The sequence below is a fragment of the Mixophyes fleayi genome, chromosome 5 (genome assembly GCF_038048845.1).
Source record: "Mixophyes fleayi isolate aMixFle1 chromosome 5, aMixFle1.hap1, whole genome shotgun sequence".
Classification (NCBI taxonomy): domain Eukaryota; kingdom Metazoa; phylum Chordata; class Amphibia; order Anura; family Limnodynastidae; genus Mixophyes; species Mixophyes fleayi.
The window spans coordinates 33,897,851-33,923,281 of record NC_134406.1 but is presented as its reverse complement, the minus strand read 5'-3'; the positions used below and the strand labels follow the sequence as shown (position 1 = coordinate 33,923,281).

At 38.1% G+C, this 25,431-nt stretch overlaps 1 protein-coding gene across 1 annotated transcript; it reads right to left on the bottom strand.

Annotated features, from left to right (window-relative positions):
* Positions 1 to 405: 405 nt before the first annotated feature.
* On the bottom strand, positions 406 to 24,957 carry RAB18 (RAB18, member RAS oncogene family). The gene is made up of 7 exons (XM_075212005.1): positions 24,726 to 24,957; positions 18,785 to 18,840; positions 14,696 to 14,757; positions 10,963 to 11,035; positions 10,409 to 10,527; positions 5,461 to 5,527; positions 406 to 2,806 (listed from the first exon to the last, which is right to left on the bottom strand). The coding sequence occupies exons 1-7, from the start codon at positions 24,791 to 24,793 to the stop codon at positions 2,634 to 2,636; spliced, it is 618 nt and encodes a 205-aa protein (XP_075068106.1). The 5' UTR covers positions 24,794 to 24,957; the 3' UTR covers positions 406 to 2,633.
* Between the last annotated feature and the right edge of the window lie 474 nt (positions 24,958 to 25,431).

The following is a 25,431-nucleotide window of genomic DNA, read 5'->3' as shown; positions in this document are numbered from 1 at the left end:
GAATGCAATGGTGCATCAATAAACTCACTAATCAACTGGGCTGTGGGCAAAGTTCTACTACCCCTCGAAATGTGGTTTGCAACCAATTAAACATAATAAAATGGAAGTCGTCGTAATGGATTATGCTAATCAAGGAGAAAGCTTAAGACACTTCTCATTTATCTTGCTGATCTTTGATAATTAACCTGAAAAATTTATTATTTTCTATTGATCCTGAAAATACACACATCTAAAAAGAGGACCTGTTACCTACACGGTGCAGGCAGCTATTTTGTGGGCTTAACCAATATTCCCACCCAAGCTCCTAGCAAATACATAGGCTGAATATTGGTACAGACCACAAATGGCTGCCCCCACTGTGTTTATATGGGACAGAGCCACCATACACATAAAATCAGTCATCGCTGTCAGCAATCTTAGTTATTGCTTTATTTTACAAACGATATTTCAAACATAATATGTAGTGTAAACTGTATGGCATCATGCAAAGAGTTTACATGCAAAGTTTTAAAATCATTGCAATTGTCCACAGTGTAAAAACAGAAAATATGTTATAGATATGGAGTAAAGAATACATACTATGAAATCACAATTATTTTTTTCCTGTTTCTGAAAGTAAATGGTTCTGTTGGTCCAATAATCATTCCTTTCCTGTGGAAGCTTTTCATATCTTGTGCTTTTTGGCAAGGCAAAAAAAATAAAATGAAAGTAAAACAAAACATGGCCACCACTCATACTGAAATACAGCCAACATAGATTAAATTATAATGCTTGTAATGAAGCCGAGCATCTTATTTAAAGCCTAGCTGGGCACAGAATTCATATCATGACAACAGCTCATTTTTGGTGGCCACAATGCAAATCTACCTTCATTTTACTCAGCAGTCATTTGTAAAGTCCGATGCAAGTTCCAGCGGGTCTTCCTCCTCACTGTGTGGTCATTATGAAGCATAAGAACAAATTACACACAATCTAGGCAGACCTAAGAGTTGACAATACACAGTGCACTGGTTACAGCTACTAATACACGGAGTAAAAACACCAGGTGATAGATGTACCCAATGATTATAGAGCACATACATACTTGTATTTAAATATTGTCTTGTGTACAAAAAAGACTGGTTTACTTTTTTTTTTTCTTTGAACAACTTAAACCAAAGCAAGGAAACAAAAGTGAAGCCTGCACATAGAGAACTGAAGGGTGAGATCACAAGGTTTATTCATTTCTGCAGATACGTTATAATGCGCTTTCTGTAAATGGAATAAAATTCTTAGTAGGCTGAAGACAATTGTAGGTCCATCAGGAATTTTCTGGAATACACATTTTGGGCAGGCTGCATGGAGTGACTCTTTTGGTATTAAAGGATAACTCAACCCAAAACTTAAACAAAAAAAAATTCTTACTAACCCGTCATGCCCCATTTGCCATGGTCCCCTATGGGTTTAAAAGTCCCACCATAGACTCCACTCAGCCTGAAACAAGCTAAGACGGTGTCTATACACCTGCTCTGTGAGCTTCCCATACAAGTACAGCGAGAGTAGAGTGCTGAGTGGGAATATTAGAGCAAGCACTGACCCTGGCGGATGCAGTGTACAAAGTGTGACAGGCTAGTATTTTATATCATCGCACTATACCGATTTTTTTTATTTTAGTTTGAGGAGCAGTTATCCTGTAATATAAATGTGGGGGCAAGCAGGTTCGTAATCCTTAATACAAAAATATCATGAAGTCGTGATCAAGCCCCACCAGCAACATTGAGATGGTTTTTAAACAATGTATTTTAGCTGTAGTCATCATACAAGAATACCCAACCACTGGTGAAAATATCCCGACTTGCTCGGTAACAAGCATCAGAATTACAATCTTTATACCTTGGAGTTACCTTCAATGCAATGTATTGAAAACCACACAGAATGTTAACAGTATACAATGTGAAGACATCATTCCGTTCTTTGTTACAGTAACATGAAAACACCACTAACAGTTAAGAGTCTGACAGGAAACAAATGCTGTAAACTCAAGTATGACTCTTCCATTAACTATAAACACATTCAGAAGACTTGTGGAGAGGCGATGACTTCTCAGGGATTTGGTATTCTACTTACAAACATATACATATACTGGTGGTTATTACCTATCAGAGGAAATTGCACTTTCTTGGCAAAGTGATAAAAAGACATCTGCTTGAACATGCTTGTGTGTGCATCCGGAACAAGCGAGGGGTCATTCTCGGCAATGGCCACATTGGGATTGTGTAATACTCAAGGATTTAAACAGACGACACAAATGGATAGTTATCAGCAAGGAAGGAAGTCGGGGTGGGCAAATAAGATTTAGCATACATAATTTAGAAAAGTGCTGTAATGTAAGAGTTTAAAAGCACATGAACAGGTGACATTGTAGGTAATGCACTTGCTAATGCAGTTTTGTTCACATCACTGGTAAGAGTTTAAGCTTCATGCGTTTAACTTCTGACTGCAAATCTGTTGGACAGTGTTCTACAAATATTGTCTCATGATACAAACAAATGTGTGCAAACTGGAGAGGTCCCTATATTAACTGTAAATGATTTATATACAGAAAACTGGTATCACTATATAGGATTAAATAGGAAGATAGTACAACAACTCTTTTATAACATGGAGCAGTATCCGCCACAAGGTCCTCCCCTGCCACCTTCTTCGTCGGACAATCTAACACCTCTGTTGTGAGACTCGCTTTCCCATAGTCCAGGAGTCTGTATAATCTTTTCAACAAGTTCCTCAAAGGCACACTGAACTCCGTCTCTGGTCTTCGCACTGGCCTCTAAAATAGACAAGAGCCATACAGTGAACTAACAGAAACAGTCCAAAAGATGCCGAGTGATAAAACAAGCACTGTATATACTATGCCACAGATTATCAGCTAATCACATTAATGACTCCTAAGACTAGGTGTAAGAGCAGAACATAACACTGAACAATTCTCCCCAGATCACCATGTATAAAATGCAAGTTGCGTTAATAATGAGATCTAGTATTCAAATGAATTTATCAAAAGAATAGTTATACAGGATAAGATATTAATGAAAGTAATATTTTTTCCAATGCAGATTAGACTTCCTGCCACTAAACTAAGCTTACAGTGAGGTACATAAGATAACACACAACGTAATGTCATGGTAGTGGAACATTCACATATACGTTTCTCAAGGTCACATGATGCCGTTCCATATTTTCTTTTGTGTTTTAGTTTTAATGTAAACACCCTGTTATCTTACCGCAAGAACACAGCATGGCATAGTTAACACAGGGCTTCCATCGCAACCTTTATCTTTTTATACTAAGAATAGATCTGTATTACTCCGTGTCCCTGTGAGAAAGAGAAAGCCATGCAGCTGGGCATGTCTCAGCACCACAGATCATGGGGAAGTTAATTAAGCTAAATCACAAACTGAGGTCTCATTAGAGGTCAGAATCCAGGGACACCAAAATAGCTTTGTGACACACTGTCACACTAGTCAGGTCCTACATGAAAGTCTAAAAGACCAAAAGCAGCTGCTGATAAATTAAAAATATTTTACATCTGAGAACAATTCAAAAAAGTATTCCCAGTTTTAGATTATATTCAAAGCCTGAGCAGAGACGTGCGAGTCCCTATCAGCGCAGCAAGTGATGTAAAACACACATAATTTAAGCAAAAAAATAAAAAGAATTTCTGAGAAATGAGGGAGAAACTGTAGGTATATAAACCAAGATTCACTGACTGGCTAAAAATCACATATGTAGTCTGAAAAATATCTCCTGAAATCACCAGTAACTGATCAGGTGCAAATCTTCAGATTTCATACATTTTACCAGGTGTCATGCTGACTTTTTACTAAATCTTTACTTAAGTGAAAGGCAATGACAGGTTTCCGAATCCTACGGAGCTGCTTTCAATAATCAAAAGAAAACACATTAGATGATATTAAAATTTACTGCTACAGTTTCTAGGGGTCAGCCTTGTGATTCTTGGCACGGTCTAGAACACACTTGGCATGAAGTATAAAACCATGAAAAGTGGGTACTGGACTTGGAAGCTAAGAGTTTGAACTCAGGAGAAGTATGAAAAGGTGTTTCGTTAGGGCTGGTGCAATGTTCACTTTCTGGGAAATCAGGCAAACAATGACCACGGCTCTGTCTAAACTGAATGAGCTGGAAAGAATACTGGTAAAAATTGAAGTTGTCCAGCATGTTATGAATACAGCCCTTTCCTGAACTTTTCACGCTTTCTTTCCAATACTTGCTTACAGGGAACAATCACTGAAATGCTTATCAAACAATTTTAACTATAGGTCCTGGTTTATAAATAGCACAGTTATTACTAATAGCAGCCAGCATTGGGACAAATCACTATATGAAATCCAGAAAAAAAAAATATAACTACAAATAGAAAAGGAGGTTTAAAGGATAAGACTCACTCTACTCAGAGTTCAGACTAAGGTAAACCACTGCATGAAATGAATCCCATCTATTGGTCAATAGAGTGATCACCACAATAATAGTGGAGTGAATCATCTAGTGTAAGATCTCAGTCACTGCACAAAGCGAGCCAAGCACAGCTGAAGGGCAAGGGATATGAAACACCACTCAGGAAGTGATTCTACTTTTGGAACAGGTGAAGATACAATGTGTCAAAACGGTTATGGGAAACATTACACAAACAATGTCTCCGAGGAGCCGTGGGCATCAACACCAGTTATTAGTTATCTGCATGTTTTTCAAAACACAATCAATACCATATTTTGTTTCCTTAAGATGTGGTCAAACAAAAGCAAGAAAAAAAAAAAAAAGATGATCATCTGAAGATTTAGTATAAAAAGTGTTCAGATTTAAGAAAGACTGTTTTCTATCTCATCTGTGAAGTAAATGCTGAAATGAGTGTCCCTGTACAGACATGGGGTAAATGCCTCAAGGTAGAGGTATATAGAAGGATTTCTGTCTATTATACATGTGGAAAGTATGGCAAGGCAACAAAGAAATTTGTACTGCATCAAATTAACATTTGTACCTATGGGGGGAATTAAGTTACCGGCGATATGTGGCGTGCAGATATTGCTCTGCGCACATTGCTGGCAACTATGGTAGAGAGCTCCGCTCATTTTCCATCGCACCCCATAGAAATGATCGGAGACTTCTGTCAAATCTCCGCCGAGAAGTGTCCCATGGACATTCTGGAGACAGCTCGCGTCTAATTGAATTCCCCCCTTTGTATGTGTTCTGAATCTATACCCAAATATAGCAAGGTATGGTCCCCATTAAGGGGAAAACTACAAGTTCCAGCATGCCCAGCCAGCCGCTGGAGGAATGTATACAAATATTTTGACACCACCCAACCTACACTTTACAGAGTACACTATACTAGTTGCATAATGGTAAAACACATCTGACAATTAAAATGATTCACTCAAATATTCAAAGTTAAATAAATATTCATACCTATAAACAACATCGAATGCTTCCGTGCAAACCTGAGACCTTCATTCCTGTCCACTTCTCTGTTTTCCTGTAAGACGACAACATTTTATTGTATCCACAACTTCATAATTCCCTTCATGACAGTCATGAGAATTTCTTTATAATTTGTTTAAATAAACTGTAAAAAATATGTTTTTTATTTTGTAATATACTTTCAAATTCTCTACTCATATAGGATATCCCCGATGAGACAGACCATTAGATTACTTATAATTTGCATGTAAAAATTTAATATCAGTAGTTTATTGTATAGTACCTGAAATCAATGTGATGATATATTAAGAATTAGACTAAATAAATACATACATATGGTATATAATGGCTTCTTCCATAAAACGCAATGAGCACTTACGAGTGACAAAGCTCTCTTACAGATAAACATCTTCATAATAGTGTAAAAATAAATGGATCAAAGCTATAAAAACACACCATATTTTGTAAAGGTATAGATAGAAAGCAAAATATGTTGGCTAAAATGTCCAAATTGTGGTTGAAGACGACAACGTCTGGAAAAATTTTTTTATTTCAACTTATTAAACGTACAGTTAAACTTCATATGACCGATGAGCGCATTACAATGGGTCTAGAATGTAGATGCACAAACTGCGGCCCACAAGACCATTTTGTGATGTCTATGGGAAGCAGGACAGATACAGAATAACCTAGGGGTACTATGACAAGCATTTAATTGTTTTTATTATCAACCTATTTGCTATATTGGCTACATGGATACTTTTTAATCTTGCCTATTGTGGATTCCCGGGAAGGATATAGAAGCCGCTATTACCGCTTTAGCTCATACTCTGAACGGGGAGAGCTTTGGAAGCGATACAAAGTATCTGTTCAACTGATTGCTCAACATGATACAGACTCAGACTCTCATCAAGAGCTGCACACAAGGACGGCCTCACTCATAGCTGAGAGCCACGGACTACGTTGGCTCCATGATTCCAACTTTTTCGCCCGTATACAGATAAGTCTGTTTTTGTTTATTATGGGATAACACGGACACACAGGTATTCCTAGAGCTGTATATGATAATATTGAAGATCCTTATTTTCCATTATTGGCTAAACAGCAGGTGCAGGAGTATAGCTGTGGAGAATGGTTCCGGTTATCCCTCTATTATACGACTAACAGCAGTGAATATATGCTATATTGATGCCGACGTGGGAGTTGCATAATATAAGAATACCTTAGTGTATGGATATGAATTTACACGATGCTTGCTCGTATATATTGATAAATTAGTCTGAACGCTATTCCACATTATCTATCTGTGAATCACAGAATTGTAAACAGCTTCATCTAGTTATCTGGATATCATTGACTATTCAACTTGTGGCTCTCTATCCACCACGGACATCTGTAGCACTGTATTTATTCATTTTTACGGAACTACTCCAGAAGCTCATATTGATACATATTTTTTTGTATATGTAGCTACAATGGAGACAGCTGTCATATATACATTGTGATATAGTAGCGCTATTATCATATATTACATGAGCTCTATTTATTACCTTACATCACAGTGCACTGTGATTGATCAACTGTGGGGTAGTTATATTTATATGTAGTGCCTGTAGTAATATAGGTTTTTTTATATGTTTTATTGAATAAATACATTGTTAGATTATTCGTGACCCAGACCACATTTTATTATTGTGTCAGTTAGGTTTGTAGCGCTGCATTTCCTGTTGTTCTACATTAACAGGATAACCTAGGACAGAAATACAACAATAATAGACCTGCTGGGTCACTGCTTATTTGACTTGTATTGGGTCTCGCTATGGAGATTGGTAAACAGCCCCACCAGCAGCAAGGCCAGGCCATTTCTCAGTGAGGTCCGACAGCGAATCAGAATGAATGAGCTGCACTATGACTTGCTGCTGGATTGTCATTATATTGTGGAGCTTAGTCTTGCGATTGAGACATAACCAAATTCACATCTCAATAGACAAAATCTCACAGCTTTGGAGTCCCCCCCCCCCCCCAGTAAGAAACATGTAGGGGAAATGTACAGGTGTGGAGGTGTGTTACCATGTAGGGGAAAGGGAGTGTTACAAGTGAGTGGTGAGAAAGAGGTGAGTGTATGTGTCTGTTACAGCAGAGTGGAAAGACATACCCTCCCTCTAGACTGTAAGCTCTCACTGGCAGTGTCCTGTCTACCCTATGTCTTAGGTCTGTCCACATCGCTCGATGCTGATGTCATATCTTATACTGAATCTTCAGCTGCCTGCTCACTCACACTCCTGGAATTCATACAAGTATCCATCTATGTCTTATTATGCTTAATTGTATTCATGTATCAGTTATGGGCAGCACAGTGGCCTAGTGGTTAGCACTTCTGCCTCGCAGCACTAGGGTCATGAGTTCGATTCCCGACCATGGCCTTATCTGTGAGGAGTTTGTATGGTTCTCCCTGTGTTTGCTTCGGTTTCCTCCGGGTGCTCCGGTTTCCTCCCAGACTCCAAAAACATACTTGTAGGTTAATTGGCTGCTATCAAAATTGACCCTAGTCTCCCCCTCTCTGTCTGTCTGTCTATGTGTGTCTATATTAGGGAATTTAGACTGTAAGCTCCAATGGGGCAGGGACTGATGCGAGTTCTCTGTACAGCGCTGCGGAATTAGTGGCGCTATATAAATGATGATGATGTTTATTATATTAATGCATGCAATCTGTAAGATGTATGTAATATTTGTACAACGATTGTCCGGCGCTACGGATTCTGTGGTACCCTAAAAACGATGACATGCCTCTTATGTTGTGACACGGCTCCTCCCCATTTCCTGCAGTACTTTCAACATGTTAAATTTTTAATGACGACAACCTTCGCATGTGGAATTCAGACAAAAATTAACCGGTGTTTAAAGGGAAAAACCCAAAAGAATTACAATACCCACAGTATTTAAGATGTAACAGTTCAGTTAAGAGTTAGTTTTACTAGAGCAAATCATAAGTAATGTAAAGGGCATTAAATGAAGAGATGATGATCTGCTGAAACCCACTCAGGTCGTATAATCACTCTTGTGCATGTTACATGTCTGCCAAATGATTGTACTTTGTATTGATAAAATGGTCTTTTAGGTTTAATAGATGCATTATATTGACTCATCTTGGATATGCTTAAAATACCACAGCTTTTTCCATAATGTCTTCGGTTTCCCTTAGTTTCAGCTTATAATCATTTAGTACCCTTTGATGCATTTGGAAAGTGAATGGAAGAATGGGGACTAGATATTTACTCCCTTAGTTAGACAACTTCATCAGCATATTATAGAATTAAAATTAAGAGCTAAAATTTAATGACCAGTTTATGTAAAGCTACTATATCGAGCAACAATCTAATTTTGTAATTTTCCAAAACGAGGGTCATTTATAACCACACAGCACAATGCAAATCTTATTTAGCACCGTTAGACCTACGTTTCAGCCTCTTCAGGTATACCACAATGGTAAACCAATTCAGATGGTCTTTTGCCCCCTTTACAACACGTAGTATGCGACAATCTTAGGCCCATGACTGTAAACACAAAAAAAAAGCCCACTTGTACATTTCAACTGCCCCCTTACCAAATTTAACTTTTTGTTATTTCTAATTTCACCCTTGTTAAATAAGGGATCATTCCATATCAAGTAACCCAATGCAAATTACGTTTCCATTTTCTTTACACATTTAGGAGTAGATTTACTAAACCTTCTAAAAGGAAAATTGGAGATGTTGCCCATAGCAACCAATCAGATTCTAGCTATCATTTATCTAGTACATTCCAGAAAATGATAGCTGGAATCTGATTGGTTGCTTGAGAGGGTCTCAAATCTAGAATTACATATTTTTTTTTATCTCATGCAGTTTTTGATTTAACAGTTTGAAAATGTCAAAATTTCTGCACATTATGGAATTTGGGAGTATACAAAATCCTATTTTAACTCAGGCCAGGATTGAGATAGGTCAATAAAAAATACTTGTTCAGAATTTAACAGGCTTTAATTTGATATACCACATGACTAGGTGTGAGGAAGTTAACACTTCAAGGTCAGACTCAATTTTAAAAATAAAATGTGTTTATTCCTTGACGTCTTAAAATGGTCCATAACAAAATTAAAGCTGGGATCTCAATGAGATCTTCTATATTTTTAGTCATTTTTGTTGATTGCAATACTTGAAAATGCTCATATCTGTGTCTATAATGTACTGTGTCTTAGTAAGTGGTATAGATTCTGCTTGTATGTTCCACTCATCAGAATGTTAACGTAATAGAGTAAAAATTAAGTTGGATGACAGATTAAATCGGAATGATTAAAAGTATACCTAAAAGTGTATGCCTACCACTGCAGTGTTATTTAAATGAATGCAACCACTTTGCGGGCACTGATAATTTAAAGGAACAGCTGATAAACAAATTGTAAGATGATAAAATATAAAGGGTTACATAGGTGACATAAGTGTGGTAATTAATTCAAATGATTGAACTGTGTAGTTTGCAATATGTAATATATAGGTATATTAACAGGCTAGGTGCATTTTGTGAGTTTGAACAAATGGAACTTTATTGAAATGATAATACTGCCACCCTCAACGTGGTGGTACAGAAAAATCAAGACTTTTGTTTGCAGAAAGAACTCTGACATTAGGTTTGCACATCCGCCTCCATGTTATAGACATGATCTATACGGTCTTATTATAGTAAAGGATAACACAATTGTATAAGTACATGTGAATGAGATTTGGTCAGTGTAATTAATCAAGGAAAACATCCGAATATGAAATGAGGTGTAAAAATTGTATTATCTAGCATCTCAGTCATGATTTATTCAGCTTAGTTTGTAGTAGGGTTCCATATGTCAAAGGAACACAAACCAGCACAAACTGCTGCAGGAAAAGGATTGTGACCAGTGTCTCACCTTGTCTATCTTGTTTCCAACCAACATTTTTACAATGTCATTTCTTGTGCAGTATGTCTCCAGCTCATTTAACCAGTTGTCCAGCTTTACAAATGTATCCCTTCGTGTGACATCATAAACTGAGAAGACAGTATAGAAAATGTTGAGTTTCTAGATAAAAGTACAATAAAGCAAACACATTACTAACATCAGCTATGCACAGGATAGACATATCTACAGGATTGCACTTTACAGCTTATTGACACTGTAGACCTTCATTTACAGCTATTTTGTATTAGCCTTATTTTTTTTATTTTGCACTCTTCTACACCCATGTCATCACACCACTCCACCCTCACAGACAATAAAATTGTGTCTAGCAGCCTACCTATCATTACGGCTATTTTTATTGCGGCGCAAACAAACCCTTTTATGCCATTTGTTATACTTAGGGTAAACTCATCCCATAAACTGATAAACTGCAGAAAGCTCCAAAGTTTTTTTTTGCTTAAATGAAAAATAAAGCTGAAAGGGGTAGGGGGAAATAAGTATATACAAGATATATATATTCTTACCCAATATAACACCTTGTGCACCCCTGTAATAGCTGGGAGTTAGTGTTCGGAAACGCTCTTGTCCAGCAGTGTCCTAAAGATCAATTTAAAATGGTTCCATGGTTACTATGTATTTTGGGCAAACTTGCAAGTTAAAGATTCCTTAACAAGAAGAATGTATATTATATTGCCCTACAGCACCATCCTCTGGACAAACAGCATAACAGCACATACATCAGGTTGCGTTTTGTTGGTTTTTGGACTTTTTTTTTTGTCAAACTGTTTAGAACTCATAGAAAATATCTATGAATATTTAGGGGGAAAAAAATGTAACTTCACTTAAAATTGTAACGTCAAAATACTTCAAGAGCATGTGTGATCTAAAGCATAGCAGAACTTTGCACAGGATGTAAATGTGATCATGTAAATAACTGTACATATGACTACTAAGGGGCATATTCAATTGTTGTTTTGCCGCGGCGCGGAAAAACAACTACAGTTAATACAGTAATTTGTAGCTGGATTTCAGCTCGCAGCTCCGCTGAAATCCAGCGAGTAGATTTCCGTATTAACTGTTTTTCCGCGAACGATTACCGTTACGGTAATCGTGCGCGGACCGCAGGATTTTCGGGGTTTCTGCTGACAATTGAATACGCCCCTTAGAGTACAATATGTATAAATCTACATAGGCATTTTGGAAAAGAGAAATCAGTTGACATTGAATTTGCTGGGATGAAAAAAAGTAGATCTATAATTCTATCTATGTGCCAGAAAAAGTGCAGTGTGTAACTTCTGGACATAAGACACGCTAAGTAAAAAAAAATAAAAAATTAAAGACAAACAAAAACATGTTAAAGCATTTTGATCACATATTGAATTTCAGCACAGTCACCAGATGTCTACACCCTCTGTCTTAGTACCCCTTTTCTCATTTTACATGTTCAACTGCAAAAGTATTTTATCGTTCCTTATATTTGTTTTATATAGTTTGTGCACAAACGCAGGAGGAGAATGCACTACATGCGATGCAGCGTCAACAGTTCTAATTGCATATGTAATAAATTGTAGTCAATGCAGAATGCTATATGTGTGGAGTTTATATGTTCTCTCCGTGTTTGCGTACGTTTCCTCCAGTTGCTTCGATTTCCTCCCACATCTCCAAAAACATACTAGTAGGTTAATTGGCTGCTATTAAATTGACCTTAGTCTCTCTTGGTCTGTGTGTATATGTTAGGGAATTAAACTGTAAGTTCCATTGGGGGCAGGGACTGATGCGAGTTCTCTGTACAGCGCTGCAGAATTTGTGGAGCTTTATAAGTAGCTGATATGTTCTAAAGCAAAAATGTTCTCCCTCATCACACAGCTCTGAAAAACCAGGACTGTGGGATGAAATGAAGTAGGGCTTTGACACAGAGGACCAATTAGAAGCCACAGTCATTGAGAATGACTGGCTTCTGCAGCCATTTTAGAAGAATAAAACTTAAAAAGGTTTGCCAAATTAAATGGTAATGCAGATTTAAAGAATGGTTGGTGAAGCAGACCAAGCTCAAGAATTGTAATGGATTTAAAGCCAACCAAATATGTGTCCCCTGGCCCTGAATAAATGTTCAAATAAGGCACTTTTCATTACATTTCTCCCTTAGACCAACCCAGTGAAAGGTTCCAGATTTTTCATAACAGATAAATACAGCATACAAACTGGCAATACATTCCATATTGGAATCAGTTTTAAAAGCCAATCATTCTAAAAGTGAAGTCTCCACAGCTGTGAAGTATGATTTTTCAAGGCTTACTGCAGTTCCAGTTTATGAAGCCATATCTGTGTGGAGCTTCCATGTTTGCCTCATATTTGTTCGGGTTTACTCTCACGCACTCCAAAAAAACATACTGGGAAGTTAACTGGCTTCTGACAAAAATGGGTGTGGGTGTGTGTGTGTACGTTGGGGAATTTTAACTGTAAGCTCCAATGGGGCAGGGACTGATGTGAATCATTTCATATATAGCAGCTGAGTGTACCCAAGATGGCTACCTCTGCAACAATGGACCGTGCTTGGAGTCCTATTTAGAGAAAGGCACTATTGAAATAGAGAATTAACACAAATGGCCTGGTTCGATTCCTGGTCTCACATGTCAATGTATCCACATGATTAACAGGCTTGAACTACACATGTGCACATTAGTTAGCTGCAAGTTCTAGACAGCTAGGATTTAATTCACAGGTTATGCCACATTTCCTCTTCCCTCCCTTTTCATCATCATCAGCTATTTTAGTGCCACTAATTCTGCAGTGCTGTACAGAGAACTCACTCGCATCAGTCCCTGCCCCATTGGAGCTTCAGTCTAAATTCCCTAACATACATACACACAGACAGAGACAGAGACTAGGGTTTGACAGCAGCCAATTAACCTACTAGTATGTTTTTGGAGTGTGGGAGGAAACCCACGCAAACACAGGGAGAACAGAGAAACTCCACACAGATAAGGCCATGGTCAGGAATCAAACTCATGACCCCAGTGCTGTGAGGCAGAAGCACTAACCACTAAGTCCCCATGTTTGAACTGCTTACTTTATTTGGTTCATTTTATATCATTTACTCTTTATTATATTGTAATGTCGACTTCCTTTTTATTGCCCAAATTTGAATTTTCTGGGATGCTACCATCGAGGACTTATAGTATAAACTTCAGATGTAAAGAAAAAGATATCTTGTAGCTGTGCGCTTGGGAACAAAACATTTAAATTAAACATTACAATATTTATTCTGACTAAACGGATGTCACCAGGGGCTAACTCCAGAAGCAGCTGACCAGAATAGGTCAGGTTTGATATAATTCCTGGCCCCCATGTACATCACTATTGATATTTACACACAAATCAAAAAATGTGTGAATGTATGTTATGCAGACTGCATTGGGCATCAAACTAAAAAAACAAAAAACTATTTCTGTCCACCACTCCCAGCTATATAACTCTTATCCCACCCTGAGGATTTGAGTACACACATTTGGAGTCACTGTATGACATTAGGGGAAAGATTTTTAACTAAAATATGTACATTTGTTCTTAGGCTCTATAAAAACTTTTGTTTGTACCTTACACATATTTGGTATTGCTATACCCCGGAAAAACTGGCTGATTACATGTTTGTATGTTTATCCACATTGAATACCAACCTACGTTGTAAAAAGATTTTTTTATCCCAATCAATAACTTGTTACTACACAAAAATCCTAAATTATCCTGATTAGGAACTATCTAAAAGTTACTACATGTGAAACCAAAGTAATACAAAATCCGTGAACATTGGTCTAGACAAGATATCGTTCAGTAAATTATAACATATTACCATGGTGATTAGTACTTATGAAGCAAGTAGGCAAAATGATACGTCAAAGAAAATACTAGAAAATTCATTTGAACTTACACAACCAACAGTTTGTTTAAAGTTAACGGAGCCAGATGCATGCATGCCTTGACTAGACAAAGCCTTTTCAGAACCTACGGGTGTTGCGTTCTGTTTGGTATTCGGCCATCTAGGGATGAATTATTTTCTTATGATGACTTACACGTCCCATATTTCCCTGCTGTCCATGTGGGCATGGCATAAGATCCATAGATGCCTAACTAGGGTTATTTTTACTGGTGATATATTTGTGCCATGGTCCGTTTTCTGGACGCAATATAAGTAGTTTCTGAAATGGCACACATTTATACTTCCGGAATTACGGCAGTATATATTTGTTCCATACTCACCCATATGGCCAGCTTTGCTTTATTACCATCAACAGAAATTGTTTTCACCTTGAAGTCAACACCTACAAAACAAGTCATTGTAACATTATTAACATCGTGGGAGATGAAAAAATAAAAATGCTTTTATCATTCAACGTAACTTTGTTCCATTCATCCTGTTAGACCACTGACTTATCATGAATGGACAAGTCTGCTCATGCAATGCTGCAAGGTGTTGTTTCTACTGAAACTGAAAAGATACGAGTAAGATTACAAGGTAATGCATTGTTAGTCGGAGGTGTATGGTATTCACACACCCTTCCTTTTTAATAAATCATTCCTTATATGGTATCCTAAAGGACTCAAAGAAGCATCAACCATTAACATAATGGCACATTGATGTAACATGCATACACATTATAGAAGGAACTACCTGCTAACTACCACTGCTTGAGTAGGTGCTTATAAGTAGGCCCCATTTGGAAACAATTTTCATCAGTTCAAACAAAATGGTAAAACAAATCACGTAATTGACCATGTTAATCCCATCACTGAACACCTTCAACACAAAAGCCACTCCTGGTGTATCTGCTGTCTACATGGTCATACCATTAATCAATATTTGGGGTCTTTGGTTTGGGGCGCGAGTTAGGTTCAATATGCTGAGCAGATTTAAAAACCCTACCAAGTCTTAGACTGTACTACTTAGCCTCCCAGATCACTCACCTAGCTAGGTGACGCCCCTCAGATATTTCCTTGGCGAGCAGTTGGAACCCTCCCTGTGTTGTTTACAGGTACCTCTTGTGACCTCACGGTCACGGAAGGTGGCTCCCATTATACGCCAGGCTTATATTTTTTGGTCAATGACACATTGACTCCTTGAGGGGGAAGGACATGACCCAGGTACTCCTATATGGTTCAATGGTGATCTCCAGGAATTGGCCAAGTTTGAAGAGGCCATGCTGTGGTGGAGAGCGGGGGTTCATACACTTGGTCAGAATTATGTAGTCAGCTAAAATTGTTTGAGCAATTGAGTACTGAATTTTCACTCCCACGATCCTACTTTTTTTTCTACTTGAAACTCAGGCATGCCCTGGCGTCTCAGTTTAGTGGGAGCATGCCTCAGCTAGTGCCCCCGAAGGGCTCGATATGCATGGCGGGCTCGCGCAGGACGATATCTGTGTTTATTGCTGACCAGCTCTTGCAACCATCACCAGAGGGTCTAAACCTTCTTAAAGCTAATTGGGAGAGTGACTTTGGAGATCTCACTGATGAGGATTGGGGTATCATGACTAATGGCACTAGAGAGGCCTCTTTGTGTCCAAGATTCCAGCAGGAGCATTTTTATACTTTGCATATAGAGTATATTTCACCCCTACCAGATTGCACAAGCTGAGACGTCGCAGTAATTCCCGGTGTCCCAAATGTAATGCCTTCTCAGGCACCTTATGATTTGGATGTGCATTGTGGTACAAGCCTTCTGGAGCTCGGTGTGGCAATGGATTTCATCTACACTAGAGATTGCCACCTCCTTTGTGTCTGCGAGTCTGTCTCTTTGGTCTCACATTAGTAGAGCACCTTCGTGTTTAAATATATATATTCAAGCTAACCTCACTTGCCAAGGTGATCATAGCAGGAGAGTGGATGGCGCCTGAACCTCCCTGTGTTCCTAACAGGATTGCCCTGGTAAATGATGTTTGGAAACACGAAAGATAGTCAGGAAGCTATACAAAAGTATCATAAGTTTTGTTATTCATCCCCATCAGGATGATTAGGAGTGTGAGATAGGAACCTGATATGACTGCCCCCTCAGTACCTTCTCTCCCTGTTGTTTTTACGTAGCCACTCTGACGGGTCACTGTGCTGATTAATATCATGATCCAATTCTGTTGACTAAGTATATTGTGATACTACATGGACTTCACAGTGACGTTTGCATTTAATATGTGCCGTTGCATAAGCGAGTTCTCACGGCTTGTGCGCGTTTTAGTCAGGAGCGATAGGTTTAGAGCTAGACATTCAATTGCGTTGTCTTTTGCATGTGTTGGAAAATCAATAAAAACACTTCATATAAGTGGTCACAGACTAACATGAGAATGGTCACGGAATAACATTATAAAAAATCAGTTTTCAAGTCTCCTGAAACTGCATTTGGAAATTCTTTCTTTTCTAGATTAAAGTCATTAAAACAAAGTTGTTTTCAGTGTTCTAGAAAGAAATAAAAAACCATAATATTAACACAGAATCTTAAACATCAATAATATTAATAAGAAACAATCTGCCTTCTTTCTTTTCACAAAATAATGCAAAATAAAATGTTTTAAGATGCTCCTTTAGCATCTGCATCAACAGTTTCTTCTAAATGAACAAACAAGGTTCGTCCATCACTGTCCCTTCTCCACTGCAGATCGGTTATTTTATGTGAGACGACGATTAAAAACGCAGCCAATTTGCCTCTGAAGTACACAGTTCTTACGTCACTCTTCTGGCACATCAGATGCTCACTTATCTTCAATTGTAGACAGTTGGGGAAGAATGGTTGACAGCGTGTTACAGAAGTTGTATACTGGCATGATAACTGCACAGAGTTTTTATGGGGTTTCAGACACAAAGACAGAACTTTGGTCTCATTTCAAAGAAATATGACTTTCCAATTTTCAAATCTAAATGCTTTTTTTTTTTTTTTTTTTTTAAAGAGAGTGCAACATTCCATACCTGACATGATGAAGTAATGATGCTACACTCTCTCATTCACATTCTGTTTTAATCATGTATTCCTTCCTACAAGGACAACAATGGTTGAGGTCATTCCGCAGAAAGAAACCATTCACTTGCTCTTTTAGTTCAGTTTAGATAAATCATCACGGAAAGGTTCCTTCTCCAGCAAATTATTTGGTGCTAAAAAAGGAATATGCCAAACATTTAAAAGCCTCTTCCTGGGACTGCATGGCAATGATCTTTTTCCTCGAGCTACAGCTTTTCCAAGGTACTGACACTTATTTATGCTTAGGGACTGGAAGTGACAGCTTCAGTTGTTCTTTTGTTGCTCTCAGCGTCTTTCCTAGAGCAATGGATACGTTGTATAGAAAGAGGACACTTTTCCTGTTCCTTTTTTTTTTATCTGTTGCTGACTGGTCAGACTCTGCTTTTCCAAGTTTGTCTTCCCCCTCCACTCCCCTCCCAACAACAGTCCTTTTCTCTTCATCCATGTGAGGACTATATGCACAAGATTTTTCTGCTAAAGTTTTCCCCATTTTTAGAATCTGTTACGTCTTAATACGGATTCATGATTTCGACTACCATTGCAACAATACAACACACGAGGTTGTGAGCAGAGAGGTTTTGAAACACCTCTCTGAGCTCTGTCTGCACGGTGACATACACACAGTGGGTCCTGGCATTGCCGCTTTAAAACCAGAAATCTCATTGTCTCCATTTTAATTACGTCAATTCCAACTGCCGGTATTTTCTGCAGTCGGAATGTATAGGAGGCGCGACGGTGATGTTGTGTGTTTTTTATGGTAAGTCTGGATTTCCTCCATATCGGCATTATTGTAATAGGCAATTCTTTTGTCGCTATAGTGATTGTCACAAAAGTTACCCCACCCTTCTGAAATGCCCATGTTAGCTCATGACCATAAATTTTAATAACTTTTCATTCTTTATCTTTGCATTTACATATTTATGTAGTCCTGAAACAGCAGTAATAAAATACCAAGTTTCAAATTTTATGTTCATCATAATGTTTTCATAAATTTGAAAAAAATGTTTTAGTTGGTAACTGAAAATATCATACTAAATTATGAAGTACATTTACATACTACCTTATGTATTAAAACAACGGGGCATGCTTCTTCAAGGTTGTAACAACTTGAAAAATGCAATGCATTGTGGAAATCCAGTGTAACCTGTTACGTTAATTAGATATAAAACAGAATAAGATGTGCTGTGATACATTTACGCAAAAATCAGGGGGAAATTAAAATAGATGTAATGTTTTACATTTTAGGGAACCAGAAGAAATATCCTTTACAAAAATGTACAATACTTCTATTTATCCTCAAATCTGAAAATAGGAATTGTGTCCCTAAAAACAATTAAGTCACTCACCGATAGTAGCCGCAAGTTCTGGGTCAAATGTGTCATCTGTAAACCTCAACAGAAGGCTGAAAAACAATTAAAAAGACAAAACAAATTAAGCATGCTATAATACACTTTGTGAACAACTCCAGGAAGCTAAACATCAGTGTGAATTGATGAAAAATAGATATTTAAACTCAAGAAATTAACTTACTATTGATTATTTCTACATTCAACATAAGATACTTTGACCCTAGTCGATATTACATTGCTCAGAACCATTTCACTACATTTCTTAGAATCATTTTCAAAAATTGCAGCAAAGCCATTACAGACGCAAATAGCCAACCAAATGAGAGGTTATGGTTGGACAGGTGCAGATTTTATCCCAGCATTTATAAAACAAAGCGTTGAAGTGTATGAAGTGAAATACAGTCCCATACATTTTAGCAATCCCATCACAGATTTTTTGGCTAGAATAAGAATGTTAGAAGTCTGAAGAAATTGGTACATCCTATGAATGATTTATAGTTTTGGACTACCATGGGACATTAGGTAGTGAGCAGAGAGGCTTTGAAACACTCAGCTTTGCCTGCACCCCAATATTCTCCTTCTCCCACCTGTCATCACATGACATGCTGACAGCTGTGAGCCTGTGTCTGGAAGAGACATTCGTTTGCCACCAGAAAACTTTTGAAAATGAGATAATGATTTGTTGTTAGATAGCTAAGAAAAAAGATAGACGTATGCTTAAAAGGTATTTAACATGCTATTTAAAGAAAAAAATATTCTATGTAGGATTACTGCTTTAATATATATCCAGTAAAAATTTAAAACTAGACACTACTAACAAAAAATATGCAGCGGTAGACAGCATAAGGTTGAATAACTCACAACAGTAGAAGCGTAATGGAACTCAGTAGGCTACAGCACATAGGTAACTGTAGATATGATGCTACAGTGCTGAAAATGGAGGGAAAAGACAGTCCATTCACTACATTTTGCTTTAGAAACTGGTTAAACTAGAAGGATATCTCCACATAATGGTAATTTCCCTGTAACATTGTGTTTCCTCTCCTTTCCTGAATAAAGTATACATCTTAGGAAGTTCTTTTAACAAGACCCATGTGCAGCCAGTGAATGCCATTCTAGAGGGACTCTGGGTGACAGTCCAGTCTCCAGTGCACTTCCTGTGAATCATAAGTATCTGTTCCCAGCAATCAGTCCTTCCATTCCATAATATGCTATTACTGCAGACAGACCTGCTTTCCATGGAAACTTCAATGAAATCAAAACAATGGTATCACAATGACTCTGGACACACATTTAGTATAGGATATCACTCAATGCAATATCTTGAAAGCAAATTGAAACAAACGCCTATTTAAAAATCACATCACATTGAATATTGTACCTACTGCTGTAAAGTATCAACATCATTTAGTTATATAGCGGCACTGATTCCACAGCGCTGTACAGAGAACTCATTCACATCAGTCCCTGCCCCATTGGAGCTTACAGTCGAGATCGAGAGATCGAGAGATCGAGAGAGGTAAAAAGATAATACAAGCCCCTGAGGACTTCTGTGACTGTATAAAAGGACAGGGTGACTTCTTATATCCTTTTTATCTTAGAGTACGAGGTACATTATTCCTTTTATAGACGAGTTTCAATGTGAAGCAGAGCAAGTAGCTGTGTAGTATGAGGTGCTCCTGGCATCTAGATGTGTTTTGCCTGAACTTACATTACACACTCAAACTAAGTCATGTGACACAAATGACATCACTGTTCTCCCAATAGACATTATATTACACAGGAGTGTTGTCACTACTCCATATTTCACAGTACAGTCATGTCAGGAGTGTATGGAAATGTATATCTCAAGTCTTGCAGAGAGAAGGCTGGTACTGCATCACAAGACACATTGTGAGGTGATCTATTCACAGAGGTCTGTAGAGCAGAACGTTTATGTACCTTGTTTCTTTACACAACCGTATCACCACCATAAACTATACTAACCCCACCCGGACACAAGCCAATATATTAAGTGATGGCTGCTTAATATACAGTAAAACAAACAAACAAAATGTACAACTCCCTAAATGTCAACTTTCAATGTTGGCACTCGCAAGAAAGTTTTAAAACATTTTCTCATTTAGAAGGTCACTTTTCTGCATAAACCTACTTATAATAGTACATGTCAATTGTGTACAATATAACATAATTGTCTGTCCAGGTCATTACTAACAAAAGGACCATCAAGTAGGTTCTCAGCAAATAGTACATTAAAATATAATTATAACCCTTGATACAATACTTGTGTTTTAAGCTAGTGTTATAACGAGGGAGCAATGTAATAGTGTTTAGTTATTATACCACTGACAAAATACTAGTAAATTATAAAAGGTACAAGAAAATATAATTATAGAACAGGGATCAATATGAAATGTTATGTGGCTGTTTAGAAGTCTTGCTCTGCCACATTTATATCTGATTAAAGGTACTCAATCTTTTTGCATTTGACAGGAGATATTTAGATAATAATGCATGATATGCTTTAGTATACTATTTAGGACAATGGTAAGATCTGGAATAAAACATATAAACACCTACATTGCTCCTAGAAATAACTGTCTTTTTTTTGGCTCAATCTGAGTTTTCATGTAGTTAATAAATGCAGGTTATACAAGTCTAACAGGAATGTGTACAGCACCTGTACAGAGGGATAGCATAAATTGGTCTGACTGGAATTTCCTGTGCTAATTGCAATTAAACAAAGGCAAATATAGGTTTAATCAAGTTAATTGGCGAGTCAAAATACTCGCAGGACAGCACCGAGGAGCATCTAACCTGCGTGTGTGTGGCCAAACTGGACAATGACTGGCGCTCATGTCAAGCTTTGGAATTGCCCCATGTCTGTGTCAGCTCAAGCTTGCTGTTACAGTGATCTCAGAGACTGGAGATTCCTAATGCTGTTTATTTGTTGAGCTGAAAAAAATGTGCTGTTTAAAATAGCCTGTGTGGCAACACCTTAATTAACATTTATAAATTATGAGCCCAATACTTTAATTGAAATTCCGAATTAGCATATCTGTGTCAACATGTAAAAATAAAAGCAACCCACTAAACAAGGGATGGGCAACCTGATACACTTCAGGGGCCCCATTAATAAGCTAAAGTAATACATACCAATCTGTAATAGCATATCAGCAGGCATTTTAATGCAACATAAGCAAGTGTTATAAACTGTAAGAAACACATTTGCAATAAAGTAGAAAGAAGCTGGGGGCTACAGGTGAAGGCTCGGAGGGCCAGCAGAATCTAAGAAAATAAAATAGTCTTGCCTCATTAAATGCCTTGCCATTTATAGGACAAAACATGACATCAATGCAAAAGAATTTCATACCCCTGTAATCAAGGGACTATTGCAACATTACCTTGGATATGCAGGCAATTTCTATACAGAATGAACTTTGGAATAATATTCCAAATATGCAATGAAAAAAAACAGACTGTCTCAATTAACTTTTTCCAGTTAACAGGAAAACTCACACAGAGCAGTTAGATTTGACTGGACAGTAATAATAGTAATTAAAATGTCCTTTTAAATATTACACGTTCTTTAGTGCTTCCATAATTAACATGTGGCCAATTGACTAAGACATTGGGTAGTTATTTAAAAGTTGAGTGTCTCATAGATTTGCATTAAAACTTTAATTATAAAAGCAGCAGTGCAGATGATAATCTCCCAATGGCTATTACTCAGCTCAAAAGGTATAATACATTTTGAATTAGTGACTTATAACTGGCTTTTGAGGACCGCTTCAAAGCTATAACTCATTTTCCTGAAAACTGTAAAGGGGAAAATTCAATTCTGCGTAACGTGAATCTGAAACAGTCCACGGAGACACATGGAGGCAATGCTGAGGCTGAAATCTTCACTCATCATCATAATCATTTATTTTATATAGCGCCACTAATTCCGCAGCGCTGTACATCAGTCTTTGCCCCATTGGAGCTTACAGTCTAAATTCCCTAATATAGACACACACAGGCAGACAGAGAGGGAGAGACTAGGGTCAATTTTGATAGCAGCCAATTAATCTACCAGTATGTTTTGGAGTGTGGGAGGAAACCCACCCAAACACAGGGAGAACATACAAACTCCAAACAGGTATAACGATATGGTCAGGAATCAAACTCATGACCCCAGTGCTGTGAGGCACAAGTGCTAACCACTAGGCTACTCATTTTTCCTTGTGTCCCGTAGAGGTGTGCAGAATACACGAGGGTTTGGTGACATTCTATATTTAAAGTATATTTTAACTAGGACTTGAAATATAAACAAGCAAGTATTTTTTCATTACCAACATGGCGCACTTGTCTCTCTGATATTCCTTGTTTCCTCGTCTTTTAGGTTTGAATTGGTTTGCCCTCTCAGTGTGACTGACTCACAGGCATTTTATCAGCTATTTTCTCTGTGTACCCCTCTTACCGTTTATCTTCTCCAGTCCTAAGTGCCCAGCCCTTGCAGACTATAATGAGCAGCTCAGCACCATCCAAATTTGATAAGTGGACTCAAATATAAATTTGGTGCCCCATTTATGTAAAACACTGCAGAATGTGTTGGTACTGTATAACAATATACACAAGAAAAATAATATATGTGGGAGTGCTGTCACATGTTTGTTCAGAGAACACGTGAATACAAATAATGGATACAATTTATTTTCATGTATTAATATAGAGCACAGTGTTACGCAGCGCTCTACAGAGAATATTTAATCATTCACATCAGTTTCTGCCAAAAGTCTAAATTCTCTACTACACGAAGATCCATATTTGTCAACAGCCATTTAACATACCAATATGTTTTTGGGATTGTGGGAGGAAAACCACAGAAACACCAGACAGACAGGGCCCTGGTTGGCATTGAACTCATGGCTTCAGTGCTGTGAGGCAGCAACGTTAACCACTGGCATGTTGTTGCCCTATACAATTAAAAAGGATATAAAGTGTGCAGGATAAGAACCAAGCTAATGATATGTACAGGTCCCTCACTTACAGTAAGTCTATTCATATCAGCTTGTGATCGTATTAAGTAAATAAGGTGACCAGAAAGGATGTTTTGAAATTCATCATTCCCATTTCTCCATAACACTGAACTTGATTTCAAGTACTGCCACATCAGCAGAGAACAAACTCCAGTCTGTGAAATTTATATACAATAATTAAATGTGCCAAAATGCCTATGTATGAAGCACAGCAGACATGTAAACAATAGACAAACTAAAACTACGTAATAACGGGTATGACAGATATTCACTATGCAATATCTTAACTGGGTTTTTTTTTTAAAAAAATGCTTTTTTCTTTTAAAAGTTAGCCCGCATTAGGCCTCATGTCTACTGTCATTTCTTTTACGTCACAAAACGCATGTACATAGTCCATTGAAAACACATATCACCCAAACGCATTTGACATAGTGGTTAGGAGGTCACAAACTTCTAAGGGTATACCACAAATAGGTAAGTACTATAACTAATTTATATAGTAATGCAAATAGAGCAATATGTGCTAAAGGTGAAATATAATAAGAGTTTCAGATTATGGAGGCAGAACTGGCTTTGCCACATCATTATTGTTTTACATGTATATGGAACGTATATAGGGAATATGGAAGCAAACAAGAAGAGGCTGATCAGACAGTGGTATTAGCTGTAGCAACCTGTGGTGCTTTACAGCTGTTGGGGAACTACAAGTTCCAGCATACAATGCCAGTAGCTGTGTATGCATGATGGGACTTGTAGTTCCACAACAGCTGTTGACGCTTAGGTCTCCTACCTCTTGCAGGAATTCTATCACGACCTTACAAGCGTGATTGATGTCTCTGAGAACTGCCCTGGCACTGACTAGGCCCCTGTCCTCCGAGAAACACTGAGGGCCGAGGCCGTCTGTCTCCTCTCCTTACCTGGACTTGCCCACCCCGCTCTCCCCTATGATCAGGATCTTGAGGGTGGTCAGAATATCTTCCTCCATCCTGAGACCACCACTCCGGCTCTGCGCAGCTCAACCCTGCGCGTTTCCGCCACCACTTTTTACCCTTAGCGCGCACCCGAGACGGAGCCGTCTGGACTTGGAGTGCGACAACAGCTAAAGGAAAGCGCGGCCCCGCCGGACGCTCTTCCGGATTCTCTCCTTCAGACGTGCGCGCTCCCGCGAGCGCCCGGTTTATTGGCTGCGTCATGCTCGCGTTCCTGCCTTGAACCTGAGGTAACAGTTTCCGGTGACTTTGCAGAGTGGTAGTTCCTGTGTTGGACGTTAGGTGGCAGTAAATGTTACACCATGTTAGAAGAATACGATCACCTTGGAGGCTGAGGTGATAATAAAAGTCCCAGTGGCCTCTTAATACTGCATGATAAATACAGAATATATATATTTTTTACTTATTTATAAGTCAGAGAAATGACACCACGTGTCAGAAGTTATATTGCAAAACTGACTTAAGCAATTTATTAGAACTTAAAAAATTCCAATATCATAAAAACATATTAGTGATTCCAGGTACTCCTACCAGACATATGTAAACATAATCGCAGGACAATAGTCTCTAATGGCAGGGCTGTAACTAGGGCTGGGCGATATCGGTGACCGTCCAGGGCGCAACGCTGAAGGTG